Source organism: Anopheles coluzzii, chromosome 2 (assembly GCF_943734685.1).
Source record: "Anopheles coluzzii chromosome 2, AcolN3, whole genome shotgun sequence".
In the NCBI taxonomy this organism is placed as follows: domain Eukaryota; kingdom Metazoa; phylum Arthropoda; class Insecta; order Diptera; family Culicidae; genus Anopheles; species Anopheles coluzzii.
The window spans coordinates 46246499-46260131 of NC_064670.1; the positions used below are offsets into that span (position 1 = coordinate 46246499).

At 50.0% G+C, this 13633-nt stretch overlaps 1 protein-coding gene across 5 annotated transcripts; it reads left to right on the forward strand.

Moving 5' to 3' along the window:
- The first annotated feature begins 1591 nt into the window (after positions 1 to 1591).
- Positions 1592 to 8506, forward strand: LOC120947458 (latrophilin Cirl). Of its 5 annotated transcripts, none has more exons than XR_007452246.1 (2): positions 1592 to 6248; positions 6930 to 8506. XR_007452246.1 is itself a non-coding variant. In XM_049607846.1 (2 exons), exons 1-2 carry the CDS (start codon positions 1595 to 1597, stop codon positions 6930 to 6932), a joined length of 3489 nt encoding a protein of 1162 aa, XP_049463803.1. In that variant the 5' UTR covers positions 1592 to 1594; the 3' UTR covers positions 6933 to 8506. The 5 variants fall into 5 exon arrangements, 3 of the variants coding, with proteins under 3 accessions (XP_049463803.1, XP_049463802.1, XP_049463801.1); XR_007452247.1 differs by having other exon boundaries at positions 1592 to 6230; XM_049607846.1 differs by having other exon boundaries at positions 1592 to 5080.
- Positions 8507 to 13633: the final 5127 nt, after the last annotated feature.

A 13633-nucleotide genomic window follows, 5' to 3' on the forward strand; every position in this document is an offset into this window, starting at 1 on the left:
ATCCGGGCGACATTGGATTGGAGCTTTTGGGCGGGAAGGGAGGGATGGCTTCTAGGGAGGCAGCGAAGCCGCTGCCCGCAGAGGGTATAAATATCTCACTTTCGGGTTAAGCTTTTGGAATGTGCTGGCTTTTTTGCGGTTTACCCTCTCTTGCCCCCATCATCCTGCGCTGAGAGAGCTGCATCGGGAAGTGTTGTAGATTGAATCGATCCAAGATCGTGAGGAAGAAATCCCCAGCCCCCTCACCGCCAGCTGTCGAAAGTGGCCCCAAAGCTCGCCCCATTCGTTCTTTCATTTCGTTTCGGTCCATCCTACTTAGCGCATGATCGAGAGCGCTCGGTTTCGATGCATTTAACCGTGCCGCGCAGCAGTAATACAAGAAACTTGTCCCTAAAAAAAAGATGGAAATGCAACCTCTTTCCCGCCATCCCGCGGTTGAGGAGAAACACATATATAAATATGTTTATGGTAGCGGCGATAGTGAAACACATCCGCCCCAAAGATCATGCGCCTCGCTTGCGGTTTTTTTTTTGTTTTTAACCAGCGGGAAGACCTCAAAAGCAAACCGACCGAAACCGCCCGAAAACCCCCCGAGGAGGGAGGAGAAGCTCACTCTGGAGACTGAAAGGCCGTTACGACCGTTTGGGTCAACTCTGGTGCATAGGGTGCTGGAAAGAGAGTGAGCGAGAGAGCACATCGGGGGACGGGACACGGGAAAATTGTGTGATATTGATTGGTCACGATTTAATAAAATATTTTTAATTTTTTCATTCTCTCATTCTTTCTCCCTTGTTTCGCCTTTCGGAATGGATCCACCGCCAACTGCTGGCACACGTATACGGGACACACACACACACACGCCGTCCTACAGTGCAGCACACACAGTTGGAGAAGAGCACACGAGGAAAGTCTGCCGCCTGCTGCCATAGAAGCATGATGCAGCTCGTACCTTCGGCGCAGCAGCAATTGGACGAACAGCAACAGCAACACCACAAAGGAGCGGGATCTTCCGGAGGCGGCCTACTGCAACTGCAACCGCACCAGCCGGCAAGAGGAAACACTTACCACCGCCAGAGTCATCATCATCATCATCAGAAGCATCATTATTGTGCTGCCCGTCGTCAGTGTCGTGACTGTGTCGATCAGCAGCAGAAGCAGCAGCAGTACGGCGGCGCTGGCGGGTGCGATCAAGTCAAAAGGCACCGCAATTACGACGGCCGTACAATCACCGACACCGCGCACTATTAGGGCAGTAGTGGTGCCGCCAGAGGACGGCACACGCGGCGTGCAAGCAGCCATTGTGCGCCACGTTACAGTCAACCATTTGCTACGCCGTGCATGGCGTGCTGTGCAATGCATCAACAGGCAATGAGTGCACGGGACCGTCTCGCCGGACAGCACATTCATCGCAGCCAGCAGTGTTTGGTAGGCTAATTTTGACGCCCAAACGACTAATACAATCGAGCGCGTGTGAGGTGGAAGATTGCCAATCGTCAAACACAACAAAAAAAAAGGAAGAAAGCCTTCCTTGACGATACGAATTGAAACGCGGTAACAACCTCCACAGGCAGAGGTTACATTACCAGACTAGACGATGGATTTGTATGAACGCATCGAGCTGAACAGAAGGAAAGAATTGCCACACCTGCAGCGAAGGCAGCGGCAGCGAAATGAGAAGAGAAGAAAGCAATCGAATGCCGGTAGTAATGAGACGTCGTGCATTGCCGGAAGCGATCGGGAACGGAGTATCCTTAGCCCCGCTGCGGGTGAATATCCACATCCGCTGCGACCGTTAAACACCTGCGATCCGCTGAGAGGGACGGAAGAGCCGTCACAGCGGTGGAGTAACCACGACAGTTGCTTTGTAGGCAACGATGCAGCGGAGGGCGGCCGTTCGGGCCGAAATGTAAACTGTGCGCCCGCCAGCTCTTGGCGACCGCCCACCGATTGGCGTGACAAACAGTGTACACGCAGCCGGAGCCGCCGAAAAGTGATGGCGTACCGGAGCCCACTCACCATCCCCCGGTGGCGACAAGCCCTTATCACCGGTGCCATATTCCTGCTAGCGGTTCTGCTTCCCGCAGCAATCGCCGGTTCGCCCAAGTACGAAACGGCGTACGCATGCGAAGGGAAAACGCTCATGATCGAGTGTGAACCGGGCGATCTGATCAATCTAATACGGGCGAACTACGGTCGCTTTTCGATCACCATCTGCAACGATCACGGTAACGTGGACTGGAGCGTCAACTGTATGTCGCCCAAGAGCCTGCGGGTGCTGCACTCGAAGTGTGCCCAGAAGCAGAACTGCTCCGTGCTAGCGTCGACCAGCATGTTCGGCGATCCGTGCCCGGGCACGCACAAATATCTCGAGGCACACTACCAGTGCGTGTCGGCGGCGCAGTCCTCCACCACCACGAACCGGCCGAGCCCGCCGTGGCTCAAGACGTCCCAGCCGATCGTGTGGAGTACGTCCACCGTGCGCAGTCCGGTACTGAGTCGGCTCAATCTAACCACCGATTTAGGGGGTGGCGGTGGCGAAGTGGCCGTCGTGGCAGCCGTTACGCCCGCCCTGTCAACACCGGCCGTCACGTTACGCCCCGGTGCAAGCGCCGGGAACGTCGGTACCAAAACCAGTCAATCACCGACCACCTTCCGGAACAAGGGGTTCGAGAACAAGAGCGTCAATGACGATCTGGCCATCATCAAGACGATCACTGACCGGAAGAAAGGTGGCGATCCGGTGGAGCCGCTCGGGCCGAGGACTCCGTACGGTGGTGTGGAGGCCGGTGCAGCCGGAACGTCCGGAGGCGGCGGCCTGCAGAAGGAGGAAGACGATGACGATGGTGCCGACCTGTTCCCGACCCAAACGGCAGTATTATCCGGTGCAGCAGCACCACCCGGCGTCCGGAAGCTGGACCCCGCCGGTACGCCGACCAGCGTCAATGGCGGGGGCAGCGTGCAGATTGACATTAGCCACGCGTGCGGACCGAGCACCGCCCGCAACCTGTTCTGGAATGTGACGCGCGTGGGCGAGGTGAACGTGCAGCCGTGTCCGGGCGGTGCGACCGGCATCGCCAAGTGGCGGTGCGTGGCGGTCGCCTCGCTAACGCCCGAGCAGCGCGTCCACCTGCAGCAGGAACACCAGCAGATGCTGCAGATCCAGGCCGCACAGCAGCAGTCGGCGGGAGGCGCGGGCGGCGTTAACGCACCGTCAGCGGACGATAGTGGTAGCCATGGTGATATTAGTTTTAGTAGCAACAGTGTTGCCCTTAGCGATAAGCAATCGATGGTCGGTGCCGCTACCTGGTACGCCTACCGGCCGGACCTAACGCAGTGCCGCAGTCTGTGGCTGAACAATCTCGAGGTGCGCGTGCAGCAGCCCGATTCGTCGCTCATCTCGATCGCGAACGATCTGGCGCAGGTGACGAGCAGTAAGACGCTGTACGGCGGCGACATGCTCGTCGCGACCAAAATCATCCAGACGATGTCGCAAAAGATGCACTACGACATCGAGACAATACCGGACCAGCGGCAGCGGGAGGCACTCGTGTTCGAGCTGCTGAACAGTGTGGTCAAAACCGGGAGCAACCTGCTCGACCAGTCGCAGCACGCCAGCTGGCTGGATCTGAGCGTGGAGGATCAGATGCGGGTCGCCACCTCGCTGCTGACCGGGCTGGAGGACAACGCGTTCCTGCTGGCCGACACGATACTGCGCGAAAAGCACGTCGTGCAGAAGGTGAAGAACATTCTGCTCTCGATACGCGTGCTCGAGACGCGCAACTTTGGCAAGAGCACGGAGCTGTTTCCCGACTCGTCCACCGAGCGGTGGCAGGTCAGCAGCGATCAGATCGAGCTACCGAAGGCGGCCCTGATCGAGAACAGCGAGGGCGGCCTGGTGCGTATCGTGTTCGTGGCGTTCGATCGGCTCGAGCAGATATTGCGCCCACAGTTCAGCAACATTCAGCAGCAGCAGCATGGTTCCGGTGGCGCAGGGCCATCGTCCGGACGGGTTGAGCCGAGCCAGCACCGGCACCTGGACACGGACGGCATCGCATCAGCCAACGTTGCCGGGCTGGGCGCAAACGATGGCACCTTTGGGTCGTCCGCCGGTGGCGGTGCGGGCACACGCAGCACCGATGCGGGCTCGCCGTCCGACGCGGGTGTCACGGTGGTGCCGCGTTTGCGATTGCTCAACAGCAAGGTGATTTCCGCCAGCCTCGGCAAGGGTCGGCACATTCAACTTTCGCAACCGATCCGCATGGTTCTGCGGCATCTGCGCACCAAAAACGTGTCCAACCCGACGTGCGTATTCTGGAACTACATTGACCATGCGTGGTCGGAGGACGGCTGCCACGTGGAGTACACGAACAGCACGCACACGGTGTGCATGTGCAACCATTTGACGAACTTTGCGCTGCTCGTGGATGCGGTGGACAACGAGACGCAGCTGTCGTTGCTGTCCCATCTGGATGACAGTTTGCTGCTCTACATCGGCATCGCCGTACTGGTCGCCGTAGTGGTGATCGCTCTGTTCGCGCGCAAGCTCTGCTACAGCTCGGTGCTTGCCAAGCTGCGCAACGGTGGGCCCGAAGCGGGTGCTGCCGGTCTACGCGGAGGGCCCATCGATCGGGATCCTGCCGGGCTGTCCATCTCCGCACATCACGGCACGGTTGCGGGTCGACTGCATCATCACCATCATGGCGGTAGCAACAATGCGGGCGTGGATCTGCATCATCCGACCGTCGCGACGGCGGGCCACCACCATCATCACATGGTGCATCATCATCTGCCACCGCCGGGCACCGGCCACCATCTGCTGGTTGCGGACGATTTCCACCATCAGCAGCAGCAGTCGCAACAGCCGCACCCGGCAAACAACAACCTGCACAATCACCATCCGAACAATCTGGCCGGTGGTGGCAATCATCATCACGTCAACAGCAACAACCTGGTAACGACCACCTTCAACAATCTGAACGGCGGCGGTGGAATCGGGGGCGGCAACTGTTCGCCCTCACCGCCGGGCAGCGGGTACGACCATCACCATCCTGGCCATCATCTCGCCCGGCTGAACAACAATGTAAATGTCAACTTCCCTAGTAATATTAGTAGCAGTAGCAACAATAGCACTAACAACAGTGCCGCCGCCGCCGCCGCCCTCCTGCTCACCGGTGCGGGCAAGGGCGGTGACGATGCGCTGGCCAAACCTTTCCCCTCCTATCGCACGAATAATAATCAAATCAATCTATTACGCGCAGCCAATCATCACGCACAACAACAACAGCAGCAGCACCAGCAGCAGCAGCAACAGCAGCACCAGCAGCACCAACAACCTGCACCATCAGCCAACGCACCATCTGCAGCAGTCCTCCTTCAGCAGCAACAGCACCACCACCGCCACCACCTCCACCACCAACCGCAAGCTGCCGCAGCCACCGCTGGCACCATCCTCCTACAAGGGTTCGGCGGTGATGGCGGCCCATCATCACCATCAGCATCATCTCTAATCGCGTCCACCTCGCTGATCACGACGATCGCGCAGCCCACCTCCCAGCAGACATCGCCAGCGGGCAGGGGAAGGGGTGGCGGTGGTGGCAGCATGGACAGCAGCGGAAGCGATCGCAGCAGCAGCGGAAGTACTACCGCCGCCGAGATGGTTGCGTACAATCTGAGCGGTGAGATCGGCGATGGTGGTGCGGGGTTGGCCAATGGTGCCGGTTCGCCCGGGAATCAGCTACACCTGCACCATCATCAGGGCAGTATTGGTAGCAGCGCTTCCTCGGGTTTGCTAGTCGTTGCTGCCGGTGGTGGGAATGCGGGTGGCAGCGTGAGTGTCGGTACGGCTGGCACAATCACCTCGTCCGCGTCGTCGAGCGCGAGTGCGAGTGTGCCGCTGCTGCACCATCACCACCATCACCATCTGCATCACCATCTGCACCAGCATCTGCACCCGGGCGGTTCTGTCTCACCACCGTCCGATCATTCCTCCGTACCGATCCCGAGCAAGCGGAACCTTTGAACCGATCGTCGCCACAATCACTGCAGTGCACGCAAGCGTATTCCTGCATTCGCTTTTAAAGCGGTTTGAAAGGTTAAAGGGCCGTGTTATCAGCCGACATGGACCGAGACAGAGAGAGAGAGAGTACGGGCCGGTAAGGCAACTAACGAAGGGAATGATGGCGACGACGGACGACGACGACAACAACGATGCTCTCCCCATTGACACACCGGTATGTGGATCGCGATCGGTATGAATTCTTGTTTGTTTGAAAAAGCAATCAGTCTTATGTGTTGTTGTTGTTGTTGTTGTGTTATACTACTGTTGTTGTTGTTGTTGTTGTTGATTGCGTTTTATGGCACTTTCCGTTGGCGTTACTTTAGTTCCGTTTCACACCGCCCGTTTTGTTTTATGCGATCACTGGCGTGGTGTGATCACGTGTACGAATATGTAATTTGAGTTTTTATATGTAAGGATAGCAATGTTTTACTTTTTTTTTTGAACACATGTAGCATTTCCTAATTTAATTGTTGTTTAGTGTTTCATGTGTTATACAATCGGCATAGTATAGAAGCAATCTCCGTGCGGTACGTGTGTTATAGAGCTTTGTATGATTTATATATGGATTGAATTGAGTGCGTGTGTGTATTATTTATAAGCTTTAGTCAGGTTAACATCCATTCTAAATTGATTTCGCACCTTAAACTCCACTGTTTGCCATTGTGCAATACTCTCCCGCAGCGTTTGATTGTTTATAGCTCTCATTTATCTGAACGCCCATTCCTTTCTGTTTTTTTTTTTTGTATAGTGTGCTATTTAATTTAACAAAATAGTTTGTAATATTGCATAAAATATTGTTTTAAAAATAAAGGTTAACAATGTTTATGTCCGTTTCATGCTGTGTTCCCTCCCACGCACCACGCATTTATAGTGATGGGGTCTACTCCGTGGAGAAGAGAAGTAACGATAGCCACCAGTGGAACTAAAATCTGCCTTGGACTACGCGAACGTCTCATTTCTGCCCCCAAAACTGCACGCTGCGTTAGTATTTTAAAGAACAAAAAACACACACACACATCAATTCAAGCATTCTCACAAAAATACAATGTAAATAAATCTATTTACTACGGCAATGCGAGCGGTAGGACACAAGGTGCATCCGCTCCTGTGCGCACATACAGTGAATAGGAATCTAGAAAGCAGACGCGATAGTATGATGTGTATTAGGTATATGTGATTGTGTGTGTGTCTCCGGCGACCACAAACATAATAGGAACATATTTAAAGCAAGTAAAAACAATGCAAAACATACTGCTGCAAATAGGAATCATTTAAAGCAAAGAAATGAGGGAGAATGAAGTCATTTGTGGGTTTCCATCGATGTCTCGCATGCAAGGAAGCAATACCATTCTACTACTACTACTACAACTACTATTACATCTTCAATACCTGTGAGGCATGATTGGTAGTGTTTCGTTACATAGGATAGCAAGAAAAGAAAAACTAAACAGGGAAAAGGGAACGAGAAAAGTTTATCGAATGACCAGCATCCAAGAGAAGGAGGAGAGCGTGAAACAACGTGGAAAATCAGAGGTGATAAAGGAGAGTGATAGAAATCAATCAATCAATATGTGTTGGTGGCTGAATGTATAAAACGGAAGAAAAAGAAGAAAAAAACAGTTCATATGAAACAATGTTGTATAGCTACACTAATCGTAAGCGTTCGTAAAATCGCGACAGTACCACAAGAATCTAGTTTTTATTTAACACAAACCACTAGGAAAGACGAAGGCGAAGGAAAAAGGGAAGGGTGTAAAATGATAAAAGTTGTTAGTTAGTGTACACTCACCACCAGCCGCCAGCGCGCTTTAGTTTTTCGGTACCACCCCTTCACCAAACACACCGCCGCTGGGTAGGAGAGTAGGAGCCAAACCAAGAATGAACGAATGGGATGCAAAGGGATGTGCAAACCTTTCCACGTGTTCCATTCGATCGCGCAAACGTTACGCTCGCGTCATCCCTATTCGCGCACCCCGATGACCCACGGGGCCGGACCGAAGACTCGGTGCGCATTAATTATTGACTTTTATTTAATAGAAGCTAGCGAAAGAAGAGGGTGCACGGCACACAGGATGAAAGGTGACAGGGCTATCCCGTTTTCTCACACGCCGTGTGATTTGATTGTAGACCCTGCGCGCTCGCGGAAATCATCAAATATGTATACAAAGATTTTCCTTCACAGACAAACACACACACACCACGACATTCAAGCGCAGTTTGAGCGCGTATTGTTCGGCAGAGGAGTAGAACAGGCTTTCCAAACGTTCTGAGCAACAGCAGAGTAAGGATGAAGGGTGAGAATGTGGAAGAGGGGTAGCTCTAAAATGCCCGCTTTTTTATCATTCCCACAGAGCGCGTACCATGACGGGAAAGGGGTGTGTGTGTGAGAGCTAGAAATGGAAGGAAATTAGGAAGGAAGTAATAAAACAAAACTGGTTAAAAAATGAACTACTGACTGTTGATGGACATTTTCGTTTTATTGTTATAGTTATCAAGAGCATATAGAAAATGACGTTGAGAATTGTGCTTCGAAAGAAGAAAAGCCTTAAGCCACCACAAAACCCAGGATGGATAAGGATTGTGTGGATTAAACATAATGGTAGGCAAGCCGAATGAGTGAAAAGAAATCGATTTTTCCCCTTCGCAGCATCCGCGTTGGATTGTGTTAAGAGTAGCTTTTGGACCAACGACTGAAGGCTTCTCGTGGAATGTGTCGTACCCCGTCTATCCCCGACAGAAGACCACCAGCCGTGTTGATGCCTCCCACTTTGCCCCACTTCAAGATGCCTTGCACCGCTGGTAAGTATTACGCTTCCCAAACCAGAAGATTAATCCCTTCGCCGGCGTTAGCGGGCGTCGGGTAATGATCAATTTCTCCGGATGAGTCATTTAGCGCGGTGAGGAAATGCGCGCGTGCGAGGCAGAACGGAATCACCGCTCCGCGGAAAGCTCATTAACACATTCTGTTTTTCATTCACGCAGAACACACCCGAACGGGCCATTCGAAGACTCGCCACCGCCACCACCAGGGGAGGCAGTAGTGTGCTGTGACCTGCGCTACCCCGATGCTTTTTATCACATGCTGCCGTTTGCCGTGTTTCGTTCGGGGGTTTCCAACTGCTGCGCCCCGAAAAAGGTTCACCTTTTCTCTCCCGCGCTCGATGGCAGCAATTTATAAATGTTTCATAAAAGTCAATCGTTCGGAAAGGCTTTATTTTCCTTAACGGCTTTTCGTGAATGACCTGGCGGTGGTGTTTCCTGCTGCTGCTGCTGCTGCTGCTGCTGCTGTCCGGCTGGTTCTACGCTTCCCGATTTTACCAACTTCCGGGTGCCAGACTGAAACGGGAGAGAAAAGAAAGAACATCATGCAGTGGCAGGCAGAACTTTTGGGACTGTGTTTTTGTGCGTGTTCTGACATTCCCTAAACCAAAATCGTTATTTGGAACGATTACAAAATGTGAAAAAAAAAAAGAAACACAACTGTTGTCGGGAAAACTTTTCTCCCGTGAACTCGCGCTGTACTGTGGTGGGAGGGAAGTGTCTACCATTCGGGGAAAGGTCGGGAAACGATTTTTCACATTCGCCGATTAACCTCTGGCGGATATCGAACCAAAGGATATGAAATTGGCATTCCCTTGGAGCAAAAAAAAAACACACACACACACCTGCAAACCTTTGTGTAGACGTTCACACACACCACATCCGTAACAGCCGTTGTCAATGCGGAATCGGAACAAAAGTTCCTTCGGCCTTCTTTTTATGACTCTTTCAACCCACTCAAACCAGCACCAAACAGCGGCACTTAAGTAAGGCAAAATCGGATTGGCTTCAATTTTGGTGTGGCAAAAAAAAAGGACGTCGTGTGTCGGGGAAGCAGCGCAGCAAGCAAAAGGTAAACGGCGTGTGCCTGCTCTCGAAACACTATTTCCAAATCGTAAAGACGTGTTCATCCAGAAAAACGTAACCAGCTTGGGTAGAATTGGGTAGCGCCACCCACAGAAAACCAAGAAAGAGAAAAGGCACTAGACGCCGTTTAAGCGGTCGAGATCGTCCGAATGGAATGAAAATAAAAATACCACGCTCCATCGCTTCGGTCCAAACGTCCCCTACGAAATTTTCCCCTGCCCGGGCGGAAAGAAATCCGGAATCGATGTCCAATTTGTTCGCACAATTCGCACAGCTATGTTATAGTGCTTTCCCGAATCGGGGGGAGAGATTGCGAAGGGGAGGGATTGGGAATGCCATCGGCACACACCCACTCCCCTCTCCGTCACCTTCATGATTTCGGGTAACGTGGCAACATTTTTCCGGTTATTATGAGTCGACCGATAATCGACATCGGTCACCACCACCGGGTCCGCTTTTCCGTTTTGCCGCTACTTCCGGTGTTTTTTGGGGTTCAAGATTTTCCCTCCAAGAAAATCGAACACCATCCATTTTCCTTTCTGTTTTCACATTGTTTCTCTTCGTTGCAGCCCGGGTCGATCCTTGCGCACAGGACAATGGTAACAATCGTCGAGAAGTTGTTTTTTTTTCGTTCAGATGAACCGGTGAGCTACCATTGCGAATTGTTAGTTGTTGAAGGATTGTGTTTCGGACGCTGTGAGCTTTGTGTGTGTGTGTGTTAACCCTGCAGCCCCTTGTCTTTGCCTTGTAAACTACACCGGTACACAGGTGAAAATGGTGGAGCAAAAATTGCTCCCATTTTTTGTTGGCGTTCGATCGTCAAATTACTGCAAGCAACAGCATCTGGACATTTGAGCATGAATGAAACACTGCGCAATGGGGTAAAAAAATCGTCGCATCCCTTACCGGTAGGTCAACTGGTGGACAAATACATGGTGTATCAACCAAATCGCTTTTCACCCCTGGAAACACCACTACTACTACGGTCTGTAATCGGTCCCTCTAGGAAAAATGGTTTCGGTGAAACCGGAGGACTGAAGCATTTGGTCGATTCGTGCCCGAGTCGTTTTGGGGTCAGGTGGCGGGGTGGGTGGCGCACATAAAGTAAGGCAACGACGAGTGGACCGAAATCGTCTTTTTCCATAATTGAAACATCAATAGATCGGATAAGCAGCAACCGGTTTCGGTCGGTTCGCATTCTATTTTCTTTTCCACAATCCCTTTCTCGCCCGCTTACACCGTCTGGTCTGGCGAGACCTAGACTAGGATTTGGCTTTTTGCGCTTCGAGTGGTGAGACGCAAGATTTGGCTCGGATTTGTGCCCACGCAGAGCGCAGAAAATATGCTACACGCGCTCTCGCGTCTGAAAAGCGTCGGGTTTGTTATTGCTCTTATTGTTGCTCGTTGGATATTATTTTCTTTCTCGCCTTTCCGACAACCGTAAGCCGATTGTTGCTGATCGTCCCTAGGTCCCGGCAAACCGCCCCCTCTCGGGGTGGGGGGTATGTATCATGCGAAACCCGGAGGGAAAAGTTTTCGCCGCCAATGCAAATGCGCCGGGTGCGTCTTTGAATGGGAATTGAATTGTAAATGTTACACGAAATGGTTATCGGATTAATCGAACGTCAATCGGTGTTTGGGGCATGTTGTAGATATATTTTGGCGTATTTTTTTCTTCTTTTTTTAGTGGTGTTGCATTTATGCTAGTAGGATTGGTATGCCTAACGGCATCCGAGGTTCAGGCAGTGTAACATACTTAATGTAACATATGCGGATGTGTAAGTTAAAAATGTTTTAATTCTCGATTGAAAAATGTATCGAAGAAGAACATTTTTTCATAAATTGGATGTATAAAGATGATTTTTAATAACTGACTAGCTGAATTGCTATCTAGCCAAAGCGTCTGTGATATGCTGCATCTCAAAGTTTATTATGTTTTGTTACTAATTACTGATCTTTGCGACAATTTGAGGATGAGTTTCGTATAGTCCATCGAGCGAGCATGAAATGCTGTTTTAGACTACATCTCTCAAAGTAAACATAACACTATTTATTTATTTAGTAAAATATTTCCATGGGCTTTGCAGTGGTCTAAGCAACTTCAACCAAATATCTCAATACTATGTGCTACTTAACATTAATTGGGGTCTAGAGTGTTAAATAAAGCCAATAGGTGATTTTTATACGTATCGATCGAAATATTATAATCAAATCATGAATGTCAAAGGTTCGTTATAGCTATACAGTCGCCTTCTACGGTCGATACTTAAGAGTTCATAGTGTTTAAGAATGCTAGCTGGAATATTTATACTTAATTGTACTAACAGATCTAGAGCGTCGATGTTGTGTGTTAGCATTTTTGTAACAAATACGCTATGAGCAACCATACGGCGATGTTTGAGAGATTGAATATCGAATATTAAGCACCGTATGCGGTAAGGAGCATCGTGCCATGGTGTATTAACTAGGATTCGGCGAGCGTTTTTTTACGGTTTCTAGTTTCTCAATCCAGATCGATGAGTAGGGACACCATAAAACAGAACAATACTCCAGTACTGACCGGAGAAATGACCCGTGTACCGTGACTTAAGGCAATGAATATCCTTTGTAGTTTTAGACTGGCGATTAACAAAGCCTAACATTTTGCGTGCTTTATTAATAATAGTCTGGTAATCGACGTCGAAATCAAGTTTAGTGTCAAGCATAACTTCTAGATCACGGATGATAAATGATCGTTCCAGGTCAGCACCTAATAGTTTATAAATATAATGGATGGGATTTTTCAAATGATTGAAGTACATTACGGTACATTTGTTCACGGAAATAGACAGACTATTGGTTTCACACCATTCATAAAACCTATATATTAGCTTCTGGAGCTCAATGCAGTACGATGGCACACGAATTACATAAAAAATTCTTATATCGTCAACATACATTAACAAATTATGACTAGGCAGTATGGGAGTAACATCATTCACAAATAAAATAAATAGCAACGGTCCTAACATGAAGAGCTTTACACACCAAACTAATAATTTCACATTCACTGTCACTCCATCCCATTAGATAACCTTTAATATCGTCAGCTAAGTATCGCTATGGCAAATGAACTATGTTTTACTAATGCAGGATTTGTTTTCTATTATTGCATATTTTAAATTAAATTCAATTTCAATTCAAACACTCAATAGCGTTCAAGACGTTTTTAATCAATCGGCAATTCAAAAATTCAAATTATGCATATTTTGTTCACAAAACCATGCACATCATAGATCATGAAAAGCTTTACTCCGCCAAAAAGGATCACCGAGCCCATAATTCCTACCGTTCGACCGATCAATCTATTCGCCAAACTTCTCGGAAGCATCATCATCAACGCAGAAGCAGGGAAGCGGAGCATTGAAAAGGTTACGGATTAGTATACAGGCAGGCAACATGAAATGAACCGTATGATTGATATGTGCAGCGTTTTTTTTTGTTGCGATACCCATCATTCGTTCAGCAAAGGACTCCCCATCCTTTCACACAATACACTTTATGGTTGGTTAAATCTCTATCTCGTGAGGGTACAGTGCCTCGGCTCTTCTGCCTGTCTGGAAATTCGCATTAGTACCATCGGCTTTACGGTTATCATTTGCTGATAATAGAGCCATAATTTTACGGTGT

What these genes read in the sequence shown, in the direction of transcription:
- LOC120947458 (XM_049607844.1), top strand. Translation starts at nt 1,595, where the DNA reads ATGGATTTGTATGAACGCATCGAGCTGAACAGAAGGAAAGAATTGCCA.